Source organism: Poecilia formosa, unplaced genomic scaffold, assembly GCF_000485575.1.
Source record: "Poecilia formosa unplaced genomic scaffold, Poecilia_formosa-5.1.2 Scaffold64, whole genome shotgun sequence".
Classification (NCBI taxonomy): Eukaryota; Metazoa; Chordata; class Actinopteri; order Cyprinodontiformes; family Poeciliidae; genus Poecilia; species Poecilia formosa.
The window spans coordinates 584,807-606,357 of NW_006800003.1; the positions used below are offsets into that span (position 1 = coordinate 584,807).

Sequence of the window (21,551 nt, forward strand, 5' to 3'; positions counted from 1 at the left end):
GCTTTTAAAGATGATGGCAGGTGAATGTTGGCTTATGGGAGCACGATGATGAATGAAATCTTAGCCACACCAAACCGGAGTGGAGGTGGGACCTTGTTAAGTTCACCTCGGCGTCACTCAGATCTGGTTTCAGACACCTGCTGGCTGAGGATCCCAACTGTTTCACAGTTTGCCCTCGGCCCTTTGTCCTAAAATAAAGAGGAGAAAGAAACAATGAAGAAACAAAAATTGTGCCTTGGATGATAATGGCTTGATGGGATATCTGTGCCATGAGCACGAAGTGGAAGGAGACGGAGCAGACAAAAGGGAGCGATGGTGACAGACCACACCAGGACACGGCGAGTGTAAGTTGGCAAACAGTTTTATTTTAATTCAGTCCAGTTTGAACTAGAGAGAGAGTCTGGTTAACTGTGGCTTTAATGTGAACCCCTGTTTCATTAGAGAAAATATTTGTTCTTGATGATGTTTGTGGAGTTAAGTCATAAAAACTGCAAAACTCTCTTAAATTATTAGGCACTGGGTTTCCATCTTTTTATTTCTCTGTTATTCTGTGCCTGGTCATCTATGATTTAACATCTTGACACAGTAGAGAGCTGGAGCTTCTAATTGATTCTTTGCACATTTATCCCAGCTAGAATAATAATTATTTAAGTTTAAACTCATTGGGGTTTTTCTTCAATCCACCCGAGGTGAGAATTAAACGTTGCTGCTCTGATCTATTCTCACACTTCCACTAGTATTTGCATTAATGTTCATGTTCTGCAAGCTACAGAAGAACCTCACACTTTTCACAACCATCAACAACCTGCTGGTATATTTTTGGCTAAATGTTCAATCAAATTTCCAATATGAAAAGTTAAGAATTCAGTCATCTTTGTGCAGTTCACCAGTACCACTGGCTACAATAGAGGCCCTCTACATCATGCTGCCACCACCGTGCTTGACTGCTCAGTTTTCATAAATTTGAAAGCCTTTTTCCTGGCCCCTTATACACACTTATTGTGGCTAAGCAGCTCAATCTTTGTCTCTTCTGAGGATAAAACATTTCAGTGTCTATTGATGTAAAACTGACCCATCTGCAGACAGTGACACTGCTCCGGCATCTTCACTGTCAGGCTTGATTCTTTATGCTGTTTGAGTCAGATAGCTTAAACTTGCAGACGTTGATCTAACAAAACGATGATCCCAAAGAGATGCAACTATTCCCAACCAGGGAAGCTAATTTCTGACTGGAAAGCATATCTTTACGATTTAGTGTCTGTTTGGGTCTTCACTGTGTAATAGTTTTCCAACTCATGGTAAGTTTCATCACTGCAAGAACAGCTTAATGTAAAATGCCACTCATTTAATGAACTCCAGATGTATTTCCAGAGAAAAAGCTCAGAATCTTTTTATTTTTACCAAAATAGGCTCATGTTTTGAAAAAGTCGTTGCTAGTACTGGTGTACTTAATAAATTTTATGTCATAAAGTTTCTTACGGATCATCTGGGAGGAGTTAGAGCACATGAAATAGTCAAATAAGTAAAAAATAAATCCTAATTTTAGGCTAGATCAAGGTGGAACTTCATCTTTTGTAAAGTAGAGAGGCTTATTTAGGTTTTCAGGTTATCAAAGTCGAATATTTACAGTTTAACTGAATATCAGAAAATGTATCGACTAATTACAAGAGTTCAAGTGAACTGGAGTAAGCTAAAACACTTACAATTTTGTAGTACTCTAAATAACCTTTATCTAAATAGTTAAATTATATACACTTCTTATCAGATTCGATGCTTTTTTTTTTTTTTGCTTATAGCTTTTCAGCAGAATTTTGATCAGCGTTAGAAGTTAATCCAGCTTGCTTTCTTAGAAATATCTCAGATAATTGAACTTGTGTTGTTCGGCTGTGAGAATCTATACTCTTGTGATGGATTAAGTACCAGATGCACCGTATGGGATGACAGTGAATGAATAATTCATTTGCACTGGGTAACTCAATGAGTGCCGAGTGTTACATCTGATGGAGATTGTGTTGCGTTCAGATATTTCCCCTCCCTAGCATCATTTTCAGCTGACACAAGACTACATCACTGCTGATGCACAGTGTGCTCTGATAAGCCATAATTCAGGGCGGAGTCATGTGAACATCTTTCTCTAACGCTCGTCAAGAGGCACTTTTATGTTCATTGTGTCATTTCAGCTCCATCTACCGTCTTCTAATTAGGATCAGGCCTTAAATGAGTGACCACTGAAAGGTCAGCACCAATGGATCGCTGCTGTCGAAGCGGTTTCAGATTAATTGGATGTGACTGTGTGCCGTGCCCCCCCTGCCTCCCCCCCACTTTCCCGGCTTCAGATTGCGGATGTGTCCGTGGAAGTGGCCACCGTGGACCACACCCTCCAGAAGCTGCGCAGGATGTACAGGAAGACGAGGCGGAAGCCCAAAGGACTCAAGAGGTTGTGGGCGTACCTGCTGAACGTGCCTCACATCACAACGATCACCGCGGCCGTGCTGTTTGTGGTGGTGGTGGTCATATGGTCGCTGCTCTGGGTCTTTATCTGTAAGTGAAATGATTCACAAAGGCATGGTGCAAAAAAATCTTGAGCCGTCAGTCATCTTTACAAACAGTGCCTACATTTACGTCCGATGACTGGCAGAAGTATTCAGGGTTTTTTTTTCTTAAATCTGCTGCATTTTGTCACATTAAAAACACAAGTATTTTATTAGACCAGACCACCATAATATACTGTGTGACATTTAGGAAGAAAATGTGACAAAATGTGACAATTCTGGCATGTATTCGTTTTCAGCTTTACTCTGATAACCCTAAATAACACTCTTTGAATCTAATGGCCTGCAGAAGTCACCTAAATAGTGAATAAAGTCCCCTTATGTATAATGTAAAGTAAGGTCACAACGCAATATTATAAGCAAAACAAAAACAACAACAAAAAACATGAAAGGCCCTCAGAAAACTGCTAAAATTTGAGGCGGTTTGACACATTTCCTGATGCGACCTGTTGCTTCCTAAACTTCTCCAGATGGACTTTAATCTGATTTGCTCAGTCCGCAGGGAGAGCTACAGCGGCGCATATTTTGCCGGGATGTTCCGTGTTGCCAACGTGGAGTTCATCCCAGAGTACCGCCAGGCGGAGTCCCATGAGTTTGTCTCTATGGCAACCAAAATTCAACAAGTGGTAGGTGACTCTAAACAGCTGGTGCTGATGTAAGGGGAGGGGTGCACAGCTAAAATGCCGGTGTCTCCCAGGTGAGCTCTGTGTACAGGACGTCGTCAGTGGCCAGACTCTACAAGCAAGCGGTCATTTCAGACCTCAGGTACGGGAGGCCTGTCAGTCATCAGCACTGTGAGCCGTAAAGACGTCCTCTGCAGGCGTCTGCAGTTCATATCTGAGTCTTCTCCCCCTAGTAACAACAACAAGGGCGGAGTGTTGGTGCATTTCTGGATGGTGTTCATCGTCCCCCAGATGAAGACCACGGCGATGCGGGAAGATTTCATAGAGGCCATTCTCAGAGACTCAATCAACACCAGCCTGAAAAACCGGTCTTCTGTGGGCTTCCTGCATGAACTTCCAGTTGACATGGACTCCATCCTCATCAACGGTGTGTCTAAGTCTCACTCTGAATGTTCGTGTTTAGATGGGCCACGCATTAGTACTGGTACTGAACTGATCTGTATTTTTGCAGGAGTTCAGCGTTCAGATTACTCATCAAACACAGCAGGTAGGGAGCAGCACCTCAGGTATGTGGGGTTCCTACACAACCTTGAAAACATGGAATTTGATTTAGGAATTTTAAATGAAACAAGGTCAAAGAAAATTACTGCATTTGCAGACGTACCTCGCCTTATCTTCAAGTGGACCTATCACGCAAAATCCACATTTTGCACTTCCATTTTGGGTGACTACAGCTTATAAAAACAGTCCAAGCTTTTTAAAACAACAACAACAAAAAAAACACCCAGATGGTTTTTTTTTTGTTTGTTTGTCTTTTTACCAATAAGATAATGTTTTTTGGTGTCTAGAAAATTAGCCATTTCGAAAACTTTCCGAATGCAACACCACAAATCAGCACAGTTACTTAGCAAGTCAAGCTGAGCTCTAGCACTTTTGGTTTACCACTATATGAGCTGTATAATGGCTGCTGGAAAAGACAAGTCTTTTGTTATTGAATTGCCAAGTTCAAGTTTACGTTTTGTTGTTGTTGTTGTTGTTTTTTAAATGGGACGATGTACATGTAGATGCACAGATGTAAATATTTGTACATTTACAATGAGTTTTTGCAGAAAATGTAATGAACATGTTTTTTATGGCTCATAGACGTATCATAACCTGTTCAGAAAAACATAATGAGTAACCTTTAAAGCTGGGCACGTCTTCCTTCCTTCCTTCCAACCAACCGACATTTTCATTTTTTCTAATCTTGACCTCCTGCCATAGAATCACCAAAAAGTGCCACATTCATGCTTTCAAAACTGAAATCAAGGCCTGAAAACTTTGGACTTTTAAGTCTTGAAATGCATCTAGTTCAGAAATGAATCGTAAGTGGAATCCTGGTCATATGAATTAAAGATGTACCGCAGGTCATTTTTATCCCTTTCAGACTCGCAGTGCGTTGATAAGCTGTACGCCAACCTCCCCGGAGCCAGTGTCCCGCTAAACGTCTACTCGTCATGGGGAGGCGTGAACTGCCACGTGAAGCTGACTGCAGTGCCCGGCTCTCTGATCCGCCTGACCGTCACCTCGTTCCTCATTGAGCCCACTGGCTGTGTGAACGACGCCCTGACCGTGTACGACGCTCTGCTGCCCATGAGAGGGCGCATTCTGCACAGGTGAGGCTGCAGCACAGGCATACTAAGATTTATTTTACCTCTGGTGATTAAAAACAGCTCAACACTCTTAAAATATGTGTTTGTGCAAATGTTTTGTTTTTTTTAAATAATCTCATCTTCCTTTGTCGGTAGAGCCATATTCAACATCCTTTGCCAAACATATTCACTCTCCCTCCAGCTTATATTTGAACTTTTATTGATAATTTTTTTTCCCCCAAGCTTTCATGAAGACATGCAATGTTCTTATGAGAAACGCAAATATGCAATTCTTCAGAAATGAAGATCAGGTTCAATCCTTTGTGCAACTGTACATTTCTTGTTTTTCCATCTATTCCTTGGTGGTTAAGCAACCCATGCCATCTGTTCTGAAAGTAAATTTTTCACGAGTTTTCATGTGTTTGTGCCCCAGGCTGTGTGAGCTGGTGTCCAGCTCCTTCTCCATCGTCTCTACCTCCAACGTCATGCTGCTGTCCTTCAGGATGACCAGTGGCAGCAAGAGCTTTAATGGACACTTTGAAGCCGTTGCTGAGGAAAGTATGACATCTTACTCATAACAGAAGATGCTTTATTGGGATTCTAATAAAATGTCTGAAGCAAATCGAATTTAACATTTGAATCTGGCAATTAATGATCAAACCAAATACATAAAAGTCTAAAAAAAACTTTGAACCAATAACTAACTAATAAGCTGAGATCCAGAGTAAACTACAAGGAATCTTAAACTAAGGAATGAACTGAATCTGAAAGGCAAAAACTCAAATTCACAATAAATAAATATACGGTACTTAAATCAAAGGTTGGATTTTTCTACAATTTTCAGTGTTTAATTATGCCACTGCTGTAAAATGTTCATTTATTTAAAGGCTTTTTATCCTTCTCAGAGTTGTGAATAAATGTTCTGTAAAATGTTATAATTTTTAAACATTTCCATCAAGCCATTTCTGTGTAAGACACAGAAAGTGTTATATTTAGATAAAGCTCAATGAAACTGGTCATTTTGACACTTTTTCCACATTAATCTTTGCAAAATATATACAAAGTCTCTCGGATTCACTAGAGGGAAAAAAAAAAGATTTTGAGTCCGTTTTAAATAATCTCAATTCTCCTGTGTCTTTTTCAGTTTGTATGTCTCAAATTGAGACCAAGTTGGATCCTGATATCAGTGGTCGAATCTACAGCCCGTTCTACCCAAGCCTGCTGCCTCCACAGTGTTCCTGTAGCTGGAGGTTTAAGGTAGACGTTCTCATTAACTGGCATTAAAACAAATGCATGTTTATTGCTTCTTTTTCAGTAAGTGCATTCTACACTTTTTTTTATATTATTTTTTTTATTTTTTTACAGACTCCAAACTCTAAATTAGGGGTAGCTCTGCAGTTCGAGAACTACGCGTTGAAACCTGAGGATATAAAAGGCTGCGCTAGTGGCTGGTGGAGGGTCAACGAAGTCATGTATGTGTCTGCAGCTGCACCACAGAGGACATTTGGCCGTCCTGAACATGGCTTGATGCTTTTCTGGAAACCTGCTTCCTCCTCCGCAGATTCTGCGGCATGTACGTAGGACACCACACCGTGTTTCGGATCCCCGACCACAGTCCACAGATGGAGTTTCGCTGCAGCTCACCTAACTCTGCTCAACCCTTCCAGGCTTCATACTACAGTTACAACATCAGCCAGCGTAAGCACGGCGCAGCGCAAACCTGATTCACTGGAACGGCTAAAATAAACACCTGAACATGTTTATTCGCTGAGCGAATAACTAAATGTGTGCATATGTCTATGTGTCCACCAGCTTGTCAAGAGGGCCAGTTCTTGTGCACCACTGGACTCTGCGTGGAGAAGAGTCGACTCTGCGACGGCCTGGATGACTGCCAGGATGAGAGCGATGAGGTCTTCTGCCGTAAGTTGTTTGTGGGTTACAGGGAAAGAAACTGGGCATTTTTAGCAAAACAATTTTTATTTGCTTGGATTAACTGTAGGAAAAATTTTGCATTTCTTCACAGCGAGGCCCACAATAACCTGCAGCACTAAAATCCCTCCGCATCCTTTGTTTGTATGTAATGGGGAGATGGACTGCTCTGATGGAGTAGATGAGATAAACTGCACAAAGGGTGAGTGTTCTCCATTGATTTTTTTTTTTTTTTTTGAAGAGAAGCCATCTTGCCTTTATGTCCTGAAGACCTTTGACCTCTCGGATTGCGACATTTCAGAAACGAGCTGCTCGGGGATCAGATACCGGTGCAGGAGTGGATCCTGCATCCTGAAGAAAAATGCAAAGTGTGACGACGTCCCCGACTGTCGGGACAACAGTGATGAGGACGACTGTGGTGAGAACGTTATTCTTGTAAATGAGAATGCACTGTTAAAAAGTATTCAACCTATAAACGTGTCGGTGGCACATCACCGATACGTCAGAAGGCATACGCATTCAAACCCGTTGAGCTTTTCTCACTCTGTTCCCCACAACCACAAACTTTGGCGTATTTTATTGGTGTTTTATTTTGGCTGCACAAAGTAGCCCGCAATTGTGAAATGGAACTGACTCATGTAAGGAGCATCGACCTGAAAACCTTTGATTACATGGGCAATGGTTGTAAATAGACATCATGCTGTGGCAAAGCTTTTCCAAAGCAGGGAAACTGTTTGATGGCAATACTTGAAGAAATCCTGTTAGATGCTGCAAAAGGCATGGGATTTGTACCGAAACTCACCTTCCAGTTGGAGAACGAACCTTTTTGTGACTGAGATTATGTTGTTTGGCAAAGAAGAATAAGCAAAAATGTCAGTGGATGAGGAAGTCTGGTAGAGACGGGGACCAAAAGTGAGTGCAAATGCAGCCATCACAAAGTTTAAAAAACATTTATCATGCTTATGATTTTACTGAAAACACTAACGTCTGCTGACACAGACATGAATAAAAAGCTAAGCCCATCTGTTCGTCCCTCTCAGCCTGTGGCCTCCCTGCCCCGCTGAGGAAGGTGGGCTCTACATCAGGTCTCGATCGGATTGTGGGCGGGGTTAACTCACACGAGGGGGAGTGGCCTTGGCAGGTCAGCCTTCACTTTGCAGGCAGCTTGTACTGTGGCGCTTCTGTCCTCTCCTCCGATTGGCTCGTCTCAGCTGCCCACTGCTTCAGAAAAGAAAGGTCAGTCCCCCCCTCATCGCCGATGAAGCAAAACCGTTTCCTTATGTGTCTTCTTTGCATATAAAGTGGCCTCACCAGAGCTTGTGAAGTGACCCCTGACCTGTGTCCCTGCAGCCTTTCTGACCCTCGCTCCTGGAGTGCCCACCTCGGCATGCTGACGCAGGGCAGTGCCAAACACGTTGCAGAGATCCAGAGGATTGTGGTGCATGAGTACTACAATGCGTACACTTTTGACTATGACATCGCCCTTCTGCAGCTGAAGAGGCCCTGGCCTCCCTCTCTCTGGCCGCTGGTCCAGCCTGTGTGCCTGCCCCCCTCGTCCCACACCGTCACAGACACACACCGCTGCTTGGTGACCGGGTGGGGATACAGATCTGAGGAAGGTTGGTGACATGACTTTGTTAGTGCTAAAAAAAAACAACAACAAAAACATACCATTATTGATGGTATGTTTTTACCATCAATAATGTTATTGAATTCTATCAATTCAATAACATGAATTGATAGAAATTCATGTTATTTTGGCATTTTTACACTCAAATATTTTTGTGATTGAAATGACCAAAACAGTGTCTCTAGAAAGTGTAAGTAACCCTGATGAAATGCAGGGACTTTCTGAAACAACTTACCAAAAGACTGGAAAATAAAGAACATATCCAGGGAAAACACACAAAAATGCAGCTTTTCTTTAAAGCCAGTTTGCAGAGAGGTTCTCCTTGCATGAAGGCATCAGCCAAAGGAAATGTTTACCACGATGTGTGGAAATATTTCCTTTATTATCCATATGTATGTTTAAGATGAGTTCTGCCTCATCTCAAAGAAATGCTCCCTTTTCAGCTGCTTTTCTGTGCCCAAAAGCTTTGAGACTGGCTGAAATGTTATTGTTCACAAACTTGCAGTGTGTTTAGATGTTTTAATAAGATTCCATAAAGATATTTCATACGTGATATTATTGAGAAATGGACTAATATTATAAGAGTTCAAGGGTTCTCAGTTAGATTAAGATTTAAGGGAGCTTCCTGATCATTAATCCAAATTATGATTACATAATAATCATGCGTATCTTGTCAGATGGTCCTTCATCGTGCTGGTAAAAACATTATTTAATACCAAACTGATACAGGACTCATCATGGCTTTCACTGTTTTTTTCCCCCACATCCTTCAGAAAACTTTCTGAATGGGGCTAAATCAGAGAAAATAGCTTTACAAGTAATTACGGTCCAATCATGGTACTTCATTTCAATTTTTTTTTTTGGAGACAAGTGTCTTCTGTGCAGTTCTTTTTAACACCAGAGTGACCAGGAATCCACCTCACTCTGCACGTAACCCTCACACCTGGCTGCTGCCCTTTCTGATCAAGCTCTTTACTGATGGCTACCCAATCTCTTTTTGATTGAATCCTCTTTAGGATACTTGTCGGACTTTACTTGGCAGCTTGAAATTTATTCACAGCACCTCAAACTCTCTCCTTGAAGGTTTTGATGATTCGAAACTTCTTCTGTTTCCTACTTTTACTTAACCAAATTTAAGAATGAAATGATTTCACAGAAGACAGTAAAATACTTTTCAAATGTGGGTTTTGTGTTTAAATTATTCTTTGTGTTTTGAAATTTATTTCTGACACCAGACAAGCTGTAATGCTGATTACACAACAACATTTCTGTGAGTCTTAAAAACCTTTTGGGTACAACTGTAAACTGTAAGTAAATCCTGCAGAGTCTAACTCGACGTCTTATCCCTCTTTTCTCAGATAAGGTGCTGCCCTCTGTGCTCCAAAAGGCAGAGGTGTCCATAATGAGTCAGACCGAGTGCAAAAAGAGCTACAGCCCAATCACCCCGCGAATGCTGTGCGCCGGCCTCCCCTCCGGAGAGAGGGACGCCTGCAGGGTAAGGTGGCATTTCATCACCTGCGACTCCATTGAAACCTCTTCGTTACTCATCTTGTAGATTTTTGTAGAGTCTTTTCTCGTTTCCCAGGGGGATTCAGGAGGTCCTCTGTCCTGCCAGGCCTCAGACGGGGGTCGCTGGTTCCTCATAGGGATTGTGAGCTGGGGGTCCGGCTGCGGCAGACCAAACCTGCCCGGGGTCTACACCAGGGTCACCAAGTTCACCTCCTGGATTTACAGCCATATCAGCTGACACGATCAAACCCATGTGTCCTGCACATTCATTAATAAAAAAAAACATACATATAACACCCTCCCTGTGCATGATGCTTCTGTTGTTGTTGTTGTTGTTGTGTTCCTTCTGTTGGGTTGGATGCGGCTCTGCAGCCTGCGGAGCGTCCATAGGCTCCAATTGTAATATCTCCCACACGTTCTCCTCAAGCTCTCTTTTGTCCCTCTGATCTGAGACCTTTGCATACACAGAGAGCAAGTTTGCCCACAATATCTGTCCAACGGATGGTTGCTCGGATAGTAGCCTTTCATAGTGGCCCCATTGTCCCTCGCACTGCATTCTGGGGCTCCGTGTCACACCTGCCGCCCTGTTCAGGTAAACGGGAGGCGGTGAATGCACCTGCGTGTCTGAGCTCCTCAGCTCAGATTTCTGCTCCTTCTTTTTGCTCCGTTTCTTTTTTTTTTTTTTTTTTTTTTTGACTCTCAAAGTCAGATTTTTGTGGCGCCATTTTAGAAATATTTGCAATGAATTTTTTTTTTTTTTTTTTTTTTTTGGTCGGAGGAAGCAACAGTGGGGATTTCCTCTCTTTCCCTCCCTCTCTCCATCGTTTCTATGTCCGAGGTATTGTTGCGAGTCACCTCTCTGGAGCTAAACTGGACTGTGCTATGTGGACTCTGCCCCAAAGCAAAACTTGTGAGGTGTACTGTGTCTCCGCACACGGACACTCTGGCTGTCCAGCTACACAGGTAAGTCATCACTAAGAACCTTTCTTTGCAGATGAAAAGCTTCCAAAGACATTTTGCACTCTGGATGTCTCCCCTTATTCTCATTCTGTCACCGCCTGCCGTTGATATTTAACTTTGCATTGGAAAGGGAATCATATTTACGACCCATCAAACTAATTGAACTGCATTTAATTGTGAAATCCACAGGGGTCTCTGCCTGTGACACTTGGACTGAGTGCTGACATTGCAGGCCGTGGGAAAGCAGAACCATTCAGGCATGCTTTCCTTCCCCCAGAGAATATCACCAACTCTTAAATGTTTTCGGGAATCATTAGAGTGTAGACATCGACATCATTGCAGTCAGTAAATCACTCCCTGTACAGTCATAAAATCTAGTCTTCATTGATTTTGAGGTTCCTTTTTATTCACCGCTCTCCTGCTTTGCTCAGATGTCAATAAGAAGCAACATGAGTAGATATTAAAGCTGGTGTCTAAACATTAGCAAAATTGTAAACTGAATGCAGGAGTGAAGGTGAGAATAGGTGAGAATAGTCGTTGTTGAACAACTGCTGACAACTTCAGGAGAAATTTAAGTGTCTCTAATTTAAGTCTTGCATGTCTTCTTTCTCAACATGCAAGACTGTTTGGATGTTTTTCTAAAACTGGGAAAATGTTAGAAAAGACCCTAATATTTTGGTGCTAGCAAAAAGGGGAAAAAAAGTTGGAAATATTGCTGTTCAATTATCCAAGGTGTAATAATAATCCCATAACCTGGCGTCCAGCATCATGCTTAGTAACTGGATGAAACTGAATCTAGTCAGCCTCAAATACAAAATAAGGGCTGAAATCAGAAAAGACAAAACATACTGTCACTGTTCCAGTTTTGAAAAAATATGTAATTCACAGTATCATCTGCATATAAACAGGATCTAGTATTTAATGCCCTACATCAGGTGTCAGCATCATTTTACCTGCTCACTGTGATGTATAAGTGGCCCTAGAATTGATCTCTCAACATCTTTAGGTTCATGCAGAAAGATAGAGGAGATACTTTTAGCTTTTCTTGGCAAGTCTATTAAACAATTTGTCAGCCGTTTGTTCACAGTTGGAGTCTGACCAGTTGTTTTTTTTTTTTTTTTCAAAGATGCAACCAAATGCTTTTGAGAGCTTAGTGAAATGAGTTTTTTGTTGTCCAGAGCAGCGGTTCTGCATGTTTTGTGTTTTTGCCTTATGAGGAGTCGTGGCTTAAATGGATGGCCGACTGACAGGCTTTTGCAGCACTCGGTGGCATGTAATCATTTGAATTACAGTAGGTCCAACCTGAGGACCAGTGTTGAGAAAGCCTAGAATCACTGCCTTGTTCAGATCATTAATTAATTTTATGGATGCTGTAGTTATACGCTGTAGATCTATTGTATAAGATCTCATTTTCTTTCATTTTCTTTCATATCTTGTGCCCTAAAAGAGAGATGGGGAGTTAAAGCAGTCCACCGGCTCACTTGACCCCTCCTTGCCAAAGTCCGAGGGTCCGGTGGGACAGAAGACGGAGAGCCAGGCAGCGTCATCGTGCTGCTCCTGGAGGAGGCTTGTGTTGGGCCTCCTACCATTTTTACCTTTCACTGCTGCCATTACACTGACTCTCAACTATTTAACATGTGAGTTTAGATTCTGACGTTTACCTCTCCTGCATCCTTGAACTTTTTTTTATTTTTAATCTCGCTCCACGCCAGTCTCATATCTCCGGCGTTCCTGTCTCCCCAGCTCCGTCTTGCTCGGTGTTCTTCCTGGGCAGCAGCGTAGAGTTCCCAAACCTGACCTTCTCATTAGAGCTGACCGACCCCGCCTCCCCTCAGTTCCGCCTGCAGGCTCAGGCTTTGGACCATTATGTAAGTGGAAATGCTGAGCTGGTCTGTTGTTGCATTCCCTCTGAATCGCATGTGGTTCTTCTTCTTCTTTTAATTTGCCTCGTTACAACACAGCACCAGTGTTTTAATGTCACTTTCAAAAACACTGCTGCCCTCTCCCTCTCCTCTCTCTCCTCACATTCTTGCCTGTGTGTCTCCTCCTTATCTCCTCCATCCTCCCATGTCTGTTTTTTTGTACTCTTCCCTCTTCTGCCTCGCTCTGTCTCTCTCTCTGTGTCTCTCTCTGGTGGTGTTAAATGTAAAGCTGAAACAGGAGCTGCGCATAGTGTGTGTGAGTCAACAGCACCCCGAGGGACCGGTCCTTTCAGGGGCCGAGGACAAGCCTGGCATTTGTGAGGCCCGCGAGGCCCGGGCAGCGAGAGTGAGAGGAAGAGCAGTCCTTCAATAAAAACATTGTCTGTGAAGCTTTCAGACAATTGGCCACTATGTGTGCAGCACACTACAGAGAGCGGATGAACCAACCGGGGCAGGGCAGTAGGGCAAGGTGGGATGACAGGAGGACAAAGATAACATCCGGGGGCCAGAGGTTGATTTTTGGAGCAAAAGGTCAGGTATATAGAAGGGAATTCCCAAACTCTGAATCAGCCTAGTTTGGTATTTATGTAACCTCCTGTGAAACGAGGTAACGTCTCAGTTGTGTTTACAGAGTGCTGTCACTTATTATGCTGTCATTGTGTCAGATTTCTCAGACCTTCTGGTTGTGATCTGCTCTGCATCCCCAGAACCAGAACCAAACACGGAGAAACAGAACTCAGCGTTTATGCTCAACTCATCTGGAACGAACTTCCAGAAAACTGCAAAACAGCCAAAACACTGAGTTCCTTTAAATCAATCCTAAACACCCACCTGCTGCCTTTGATTAATAATAACTGGAACATTGATCAATATATATTTGCTTGATGATTTTTGTGATAGGATTTGACACAATGTAATGTTTATTTCTTGTCTTATGTTTTTAAAGTGCAAAGCACTTCGAACCGCACTGTTGTGAATATGCTCTTCAAATAAACTTAACATGTAGCACCTTACAATGAAAACCTGCAAAGGTGCTGTGGAAATGTATTCAGTCCCCTTCACTCTGATACCACTAAATAAAATCCAGGTGGAAGATCCTTGTTTGACTGTAAGTGGAACGATGTAGAACAACGCAGAAAGGGAAAAATGTGAAAGAAGACAAGAATGGTGGAGACCAAACATGAACCTTTTGAAATAAGTACAAAACACCATGTGCACAAAATCTCAATAAAATACTTATTAGATCGTGTTTGAAGCTACAGAAACTGTGAAAAAGTTGCATAACCACTTCTCTGTGTTTCCCTAAAACAGTTCTCTAAACTCTACGACTCTACCCCGTGGAGTTCTTACTACCTCCGCTCAGGAATTACTGCCTTCAGGTGAGCCGAGTCTAAGTTCAAGAAAGAATGAAAGCGCCCTCCTTTTCTAGAGCATCAATCCTCTTACTTCCTTTTTGTGTGACAGTGAAGGAGAGGAGGGGCTCGGTGTTTTCTACTGGAGTAAATTTTCAGCCCCCCACAATGTGGCCCTGGAAATCCAGAGCTCCAGCCCGGAGAGGCTGCAGCGGAGACTCCCCGGCACCAACAAGGTGGTGCGGTACAGCCGCAACGAGCAGCACTACTACATGGAGCAGGAGGACGACACGCTCCCCCTGCTGGGTACAGCTCGTTACTGCATGTTGTAATAAAACTTTATGAGCTGCAGAATTTTTTTTTTTTTTTTTTTTTTGATTGCTTTGTGTGTCTTTGCAGACTTGGACTCTGATGATTCTGATTCAGAAGACAGAATAGACAAAATGAAAAACCCAAATAGCATCCAGGGAGGAAAATGGCAGCTTGGGTTTCAAGGTGAGGGGTGTATAGATTTCCTGTGGAAAATTGACAGGAAGTCATCTTTGCATCCTTCTACATCTTTTTCTTTTCTTTTTTTTTCAATTAAACACCATCACATCACCAGTTGGGTTTCATCTGGTTAATTTCATCCTTCTGTCACTTTCTAGCAATATCTTTTGATCTCTACGCTAAATACGGGAACAACCGAACCCTGAGTCTTGTGAGTCCCAAGAAGCCATACTACCAGTGGCGTCTGCGCGTGCCCTCGGGTCACGTTGTGCGTCTGGTTGTCCTGACGCTTCAGGGCGCCACGCCCGGAAGCTGCACAGCCCACAAGCTCTCTGCCTATGACTTCCTGCTTCCTTTGCAGAACAAGATCATTGCCAGGTTTGGAGCGTTTTGTGAATTTGGACATGCGTTTCTTCAGACTGTATTTTCTTTAAACCATCATGGTTAAATATTGAACTGTTTCAGATGGTGCGGCCTGCCGGTGTCAGGCTCATCTCCGGTCATGAAGCTGACCTCCTCGGGGAATGTGATGTTGGTCACCTTCTCCTTTAGCAGGCAGAAAGATGGAGCAATCTTCAAAGCTTACTTTCAAGCCATCCCAAAAGCAGGTAGGACAGGTAGCTCAAAATGAGACTACACTACCTGATGTTTCAGGGCTACCTTATCTACTATTTCATTCCCACTTGTAGAATAGTATTTGACGTTGATGCTGCTGTTAATTTGGTGAACTTCCTCATGTTAACGTCGCCCCCTGCAGGCTGTGGAGGCTCGATTTCTTCATGGAACGGCTCCATTTCCTCACCTTACTACCCCTCCTTCTATCCTCCTAACATAGACTGCACATGGACTCTACGGGTGAGCTGAACATCACCGCTAAAGCATTCGAGTTTCAGCATTTATTAACAGAAGAAGCAGAGAGGGAGGAAACCCTCCCTTAGTCTGGCAGCTCACACACATTCTAACCTGAATTGTAACGTTTGGACTTTGCTGTTTACTTTACCAGGTGCCTGTGCCAGGATATCTGATTTCGATGACAATCGTGACTTTAGATATTCAAGATTCCCCGTCGTCTGATGGCTGTGAGAAGGACTGGCTGGACATTGCAGGGGTTAAGTGAGTTGTGAAGCTTGAACACTTTGAAAATGTTAATTTGTTAGACGTGTTTTATATTTTGTCACATTACAGACACAAAATTCAATATAGTAGATCAATTCATAGTACTGCGTAAGTGGAAGAATATTGATGCACAATTTTTTTAAGAAACTGGTTTACATTTGCACTCAGCCCCTTTTACTCTAATAGCTCTAAATAAAAATCACAAAAGTCTCTACTAACGTCCTTCTGTGTGTAATTTAATCCCAATAAAGACTGGGATTAAATGCTTTGTGATGATGTTTTGTTAGAGGACATTAGTAGAAAAATAACAGAAGTTTTTAACACCAATCAGTCACTTGAAAATGAGAAGGATGTAATAGCAAAGTTACCAAAACATGGCAACAAACCTAAACCGGTAAAACAAGGAAAACACAGATCAGAGAAGTAACCAAAATATCTCTGAAGGAGTTGAGGAACACGACAGCTCAGGTACAACAATTTGTTGGCAGGGAAATAAAAAAATAAAATAAAATACACCACACTTTTCAGATATTTGCATACAAATTTAAACCACACTGTGAAAACTTCCTTCCACTACGCAAATACTTACCACTTTTTAAATAGCCGCAATGGGACAAAATGTGGAAATGTTTGAGGAGTGTCGTTCTGTAACTGCCTTTAAAATGTCTTATGTGCTTCATGTTTTTCGTGTCTGATGAGCATCTTACTGTTCACATCCAGGCTGTGTAATCCCCTGTCAGAGAGCGGCAGAAAGAGAGTGTACTCCTCTCCTCTCTCCATCCACTTCCACTCTGATGAATCTCTCACCAACCAGGGATTCTACTTGCTGTACCGAGCTTTCTCTCCAGAGGGCAGTAAGTCGGACCGGATCCTTTCACTCCACTATACACATTTGTAACAGATGGGGGGAAAATTTTAATACATTTTGCACAAACAAAATATTATTAAGGGCATATTTTGTTTAATTGTCAACAGTTTAATAAAGTAAAAAAACCAACACTTCTCAAGTTTCACTTGGTGTTTTTGCAAGCCTGCCCTCGCCAGTTTCGCTGTGGAGACGGACGCTGTATCCCTCTGAGGAAGGTCTGCGATGGAGTGAAGGATTGCTCAGATGGACGGGATGAAGCTAAATGCTGTGAGTGTCACTGAAAGAGAAGAAAAGAAAAGTTCTTTGAACAGTTGTTTTCTGTTCAAAGAACTTCACTTTGAACAGAAAAAAAATGTTACCTTAATGTGCGTCAAACTTTTGGTCCCAAACTCCAGTCCTCCAGGGCCGGTGTCCTGCAACTTTTAGATGGCTCCAATATGAACTCTGTGGAGCTTAACTGCTTCACATCCCTAAAATATGTGTTTTATTCATAATTGATGTACATACATTCTTGTGTCTAACTGCAAAACACACTTGTACATTGTAAAGTCTCATGAAAATGTGTCTGGCTTTTGTTTCTGCACCTTAATGTGAAACAATCAGCATCCTGCAGGCCTGGGGAAGTGCTCTGTGGGAACGGACAGTGCAAACCTCAGAGCAGCCAGTGTGTTGGTCAGAGCAGCTGTGCTGACAGCAGCGAGGAAGGCAGCTGTGGTGAGCAGGCACACTTATAATGTACCAAAGAGAGCAGGCACTTGTTGTTTTGTTTTGCTTTTTTCCCCTCTTTTTATTTTGTGCTTTGCAGGAGTTAAATGCTACCACGTTTGTCCCAACAAGGTGTGTTTACCAAAGTCATCTGTGTGTGATGGTGTGATCGACTGCAAAGACCGCAGTGACGAACTGAACTGCACCAGAGCATGTGAGCGTTTACGTCAGCGCTGCTGTTTGACACCGACCGTATTTCTGGAGGAGTAAACTTACTCATTCTCTTCAGATCTCAAGAGCTGCTCCGTGGCGTCCTACAAATGTGCTAATGGAAAATGTGTCAGCAAGGTCAACCCTGAGTGTGACGGAGTTAAAGACTGCTTCGACGGCTCTGACGAGCTGCGCTGTGGTACATCTCGGGACTTCCCACTTTTTTTCAGCTTTGTCATTGTAAAAGGTGAAGTTCTTATAGATTGTTTTTGTCCTGTTTTGTTTCTGATAGGATGTGGCACCAGGCCTAAGAAGCGGACTAAGATAGTGGGGGGGTCTGACGCTGTGTTGGGGTCGTGGCCCTGGCAGGTCAGCCTACAGATGGAGCGCTACGGCCACGTCTGTGGAGCCACCCTGGTTTCCAGTCGCTGGCTCATCTCTGCAGCGCACTGCTTCCAAGACTCTGACGCCATTAAGTGAGAAAGACGACAGAAACCCCTCGGCTCATCTTCCTGCCTCACGTCTACATGCTGCATTCCCGCTCGTTGTGTCTGCAGGTACTCTGACGCTCGTGCGTGGCGGGCTTACCTCGGCATGCGTGTGATGACCAGGGGAAACCACGGAGGAGCGACCAGACTCATCCGTCGGATCCTGCTCCACCCCCAGTATGACCAGTTCACGTCTGACTACGACATCGCCCTTCTCGAGCTCAGCGCTCCAGTTTTCTTTAACGACTTGGTGCAGCCGGTGTGTGTCCCTGCCTCCTCACACACCTTCACCACCGGGACGAGCTGCTTTGTCACGGGATGGGGCGTTCTCATGGAGGACGGTAAGAGCTGCTCAGCAACTGAACTTTAAGTTCAGTTGCTGAGCAACTGAACTTAAAGTTCAGTTGCTCAGCATCGTTACAGGGCATCGTTACAGGGCATCGTGAACATCTTACTTTAGTTTTTTTATTATTATTATTTCAAGGTGAACTGGCATCTCGTTTACAAGAAGCTTCAGTGAAAATTATTAATAGAAAAGTCTGCAACAAGCTGTACGACGATGCTGTTACTCCCAGGATGCTGTGTGCAGGAAACTTGCAGGGAGGTGTGGACGCCTGCCAGGTTGGTCAATTTAATAAAAGGATCTGAGAACATGCCCTTGATCCTGACAAATCTGATTATTTACATTTTAGTGACACAATGCACTGTCTTAAGCTGCTCTTTTACATGGCATAGATGGTGCAGGGTTATCTCTTTATGGATATTAAAACTCTGTGCATTGTATCTTTCACTATGTTCCCAGTAAACATCTTATTCCTAAGAGGTTTTGGCAAGACACTGATCAAATCACTGGAACTATATATTTTTTTCTGATCAAGTCAAATGCCTAATATACTATGATTTATCAGAAAGCAACCTTACCTCTTAATCAATTTGTCAAATATCAATAAAACATGTTTGTTATAATTCAGGAGTGAAGCAGGATATTTTCACCAATTAATTCTATCTCAGACTTTCTAAAAGCATATGTATTTTATTTTGACTTTTTATCACTAAACATCATGCTGTAATTGTAATTGACCACATGATCCATCACTAGTCATTGCCATAATAAACCATTTTATATGTGAATCACTTTTAAAAACAGCAATCGCAGCTGATCAAAGTGATGCACAACAAAAACAACATAAAATAGGAGAAGATAAGAAAATTAAATTATAGATCAAAGCAAAGTGAATACATTCATAAACAGCTCAAACAGTGTAATAACCCGGTGGATTTCTTTATTTTTTTTTTAACAAGATGTGAAAACTTAATATTATCACCTTGACACGTCTTTTGATTCCTCAGGGGGATTCAGGTGGTCCGCTGGTGTGCCTGGAGCGAGGAAGACGGTGGTTCTTGGCAGGGATTGTCAGCTGGGGCGAAGGCTGTGCGAGGCAGAACCGGCCCGGCGTCTATACCCAGGTGGTCAAGTTCACCGACTGGATCCGCCAGCAGACCAAAGGTCAGGTCTGACAAAACATGAGACTCTGACGAGGAAATAACTTCAGCAGGCAGTGGTTTGAGTACTGACTGCCACATTTTTGTTCAGTCACTTTTTGGGAATTTGTTCAGTGCCACAAACCAACCAGCATCGTCACAATCTGCAAGAAACAAAATGTTGACATGCACATACGTTTATTTTATACTTGATTAGATTGGCAAATGAACTTCAAGTGTAAACACAATATCAAAATGTTACAGCTAGTTTTTTTTTTTTTTTTTTGAATGGGGTTCTGTGGAGAGACTAAAGTAGTCAGTATCTTACTTACAGATAATTTTCTGAACAACCCTAAGTTTGCAGAAACTTTACTGCAAAGTTGCAAAGGAGTTTCTACTGTATGTCTTTGTTGTTTTGTTTATATGAAAAAAGAGTGCTATGTCTGAATATGGAAGAAATTTCTCACTACTCAACTTGTTTGAAAGAGTCCATGTTGTCTTGTTTCTTATTAAAACATTATGCCTCGCTATCGCTCTGCTCCTGCTGCTGCAGTTGCTTATCATGTTAACTAGTCTCTGCCAAACTTGAATGATCAGGATAGATATTTACCATCTACATTGTTTCTAGCAAAATCTCATTGAAGCCTATTTTAACCATGGCCCTCAATTCTCATCTTGTCAATATTCAAAACATGTTTTTTTCCCCCCACCAAATTAAAGGTCATTTCTTGTATTTAATGTGAAAAAGTCGTCACCAGATGTTCATCTATCGATTCGTGTGTGTACTGTAATGTTACCGCGATAACTGATTTACTGTTTTCTTCTGGATTTTTTTTTTGTTTGATTGTGAATTTGCAGAAACTTGAAAAAGTCTAACAGCTACTTTAAATTCAATTTCTTCCGTCTTACCCTTGATTGAAAAGAAATTCAAAATACAGCACTTCATGGAAGCATTATTTTCTTATTTATTTGCATGTCTTGAAAATGAATATGTTGATAATAATTATGAAACTTTGTTGTTGCATTTGACAGTTTTTACTCCAGCAGAAGTCTGTGAAGACCTCCCCACAGAACCCCACATCAAACATCTAAATAGTCCCTTAAACTTTGAATTCGGGGTATATTATTACCAATTACACTGCTGGTCAATATTTCAGCTATCATAAAGAAATTAATTTAAAGCTATATGCTAAAACAAACATAGCTCTCCATATTTCAACGAGGAGGTTGTGACAAAACCTCAAATATGTTGGAATACATGGATGTAATAAATAGTAACATTAAATGACTTTATTACACAATAGCCACGATGCTCAGTATGTATGTTTTTTGTTGCTTAGTTTATATAATATGAAGCTACTTTTGCCATATTTGTAATTAAAGTGCAGCAGCAAACAGCTTGAGAAGGAAACAAAAACCCCAGCAGACGCTCGGCTCTTATATGGAAGCGATTTATGAAGTAGCGCCAAGAGTGAATCATCTGGGCAGATGTTTTCCAGTAAAAACTCTACTCTCCATTACTTTCGATTCTGTCAAAATTATTATTATTTTTGTTTTTTATTACAAATTGTTTATTCGCTCGTATGTGGAAAAAGTCGTCTCCAGATGTGTTTAATCCACTTGTCTGCGTACTGTAATGTTACTGTGTACTGATGACTTCCTGTACTGTATATTTGTTTTGTTTGTGTATTGTGTATATGTGTACCTGAGCCATAGCTACATGTTGAATATACTCTGTAAATGCAGGAGGAACTCGATAAGAAGAGCACGTCTGCCATCCTGTAACTTATTTTATCTTTTAAAACAACAAGTAGTTGCTGCTTAAAACGAGTAAAATCAGAAGTGAAACTTCTTTTGCAGGAAAATGTTTTCATTTTCTTTTTCTTCTTCTCTGGTGTTTCAGCTCGTATCACTAATTGCTGGCAGGTCTAAAGTGATTTCTCAATGAATTAAAACTTAATTCAAGCTGATTTGTATAATTTAGTTCATAAACTAATATAGATCCCTTCCCTGTAGATTGATGTATTCCATGCATTTGTTTGTTTTTTTTTTTTTTTTCCAATTTTTATGAATGTAGTATATAGG

General features: G+C 41.9%; 2 protein-coding genes across 2 annotated transcripts; both read left to right on the forward strand.

Annotated features, from left to right (window-relative positions):
- Nucleotides 1-69: 69 nt before the first annotated feature.
- On the forward strand, nt 70-10,168 carry tmprss7 (transmembrane serine protease 7). Its single transcript, XM_007554515.2, has 18 exons — nt 70-344; nt 2,337-2,541; nt 3,048-3,178; nt 3,250-3,317; nt 3,409-3,602; nt 3,687-3,722; nt 4,602-4,830; nt 5,240-5,364; nt 5,951-6,063; nt 6,172-6,278; nt 6,368-6,504; nt 6,619-6,726; nt 6,830-6,937; nt 7,037-7,153; nt 7,776-7,971; nt 8,086-8,354; nt 9,724-9,860; nt 9,951-10,168. The coding sequence occupies exons 1-18, from the start codon at nt 270-272 to the stop codon at nt 10,110-10,112; spliced, it is 2,517 nt and encodes an 838-aa protein (XP_007554577.2). The 5' UTR covers nt 70-269; the 3' UTR covers nt 10,113-10,168.
- Nucleotides 10,169-10,647: 479 nt separating this feature from the next.
- On the forward strand, nt 10,648-21,331 carry LOC103139802 (suppressor of tumorigenicity 14 protein homolog). Its single transcript, XM_007554633.2, has 19 exons — nt 10,648-10,837; nt 12,282-12,471; nt 12,578-12,702; nt 14,068-14,135; nt 14,221-14,414; nt 14,508-14,603; nt 14,756-14,975; nt 15,063-15,205; nt 15,355-15,452; nt 15,601-15,710; nt 16,434-16,567; nt 16,744-16,848; nt 17,185-17,295; nt 17,387-17,500; nt 17,576-17,695; nt 17,789-17,972; nt 18,054-18,325; nt 18,469-18,605; nt 19,335-21,331. The coding sequence occupies exons 1-19, from the start codon at nt 10,757-10,759 to the stop codon at nt 19,500-19,502; spliced, it is 2,670 nt and encodes an 889-aa protein (XP_007554695.1). The 5' UTR covers nt 10,648-10,756; the 3' UTR covers nt 19,503-21,331.
- The last annotated feature ends 220 nt before the right edge of the window (nt 21,332-21,551 follow it).

What these genes read in the sequence shown, in the direction of transcription:
- tmprss7 (XM_007554515.2), top strand. Translation starts at nt 270, where the DNA reads ATGAGCACGAAGTGGAAGGAGACGGAGCAGACAAAAGGGAGCGATGGT. An exon ending in GCGGTCATTTCAGACCTCAG is followed by an intron (nt 3,318 to 3,408) that starts GTACGGGAGGCC and finishes TTCTCCCCCTAG; the next exon opens with TAACAACAACAAGGGCGGAG. An exon ending in GAGCGATGAGGTCTTCTGCC is followed by an intron (nt 6,727 to 6,829) that starts GTAAGTTGTTTG and finishes ATTTCTTCACAG; the next exon opens with CGAGGCCCACAATAACCTGC.
- LOC103139802 (XM_007554633.2), top strand. Translation starts at nt 10,757, where the DNA reads ATGTGGACTCTGCCCCAAAGCAAAACTTGTGAGGTGTACTGTGTCTCC. An exon ending in TCAAGCCATCCCAAAAGCAG is followed by an intron (nt 15,206 to 15,354) that starts GTAGGACAGGTA and finishes CGCCCCCTGCAG; the next exon opens with GCTGTGGAGGCTCGATTTCT. An exon ending in GAGGTGTGGACGCCTGCCAG is followed by an intron (nt 18,606 to 19,334) that starts GTTGGTCAATTT and finishes TTGATTCCTCAG; the next exon opens with GGGGATTCAGGTGGTCCGCT.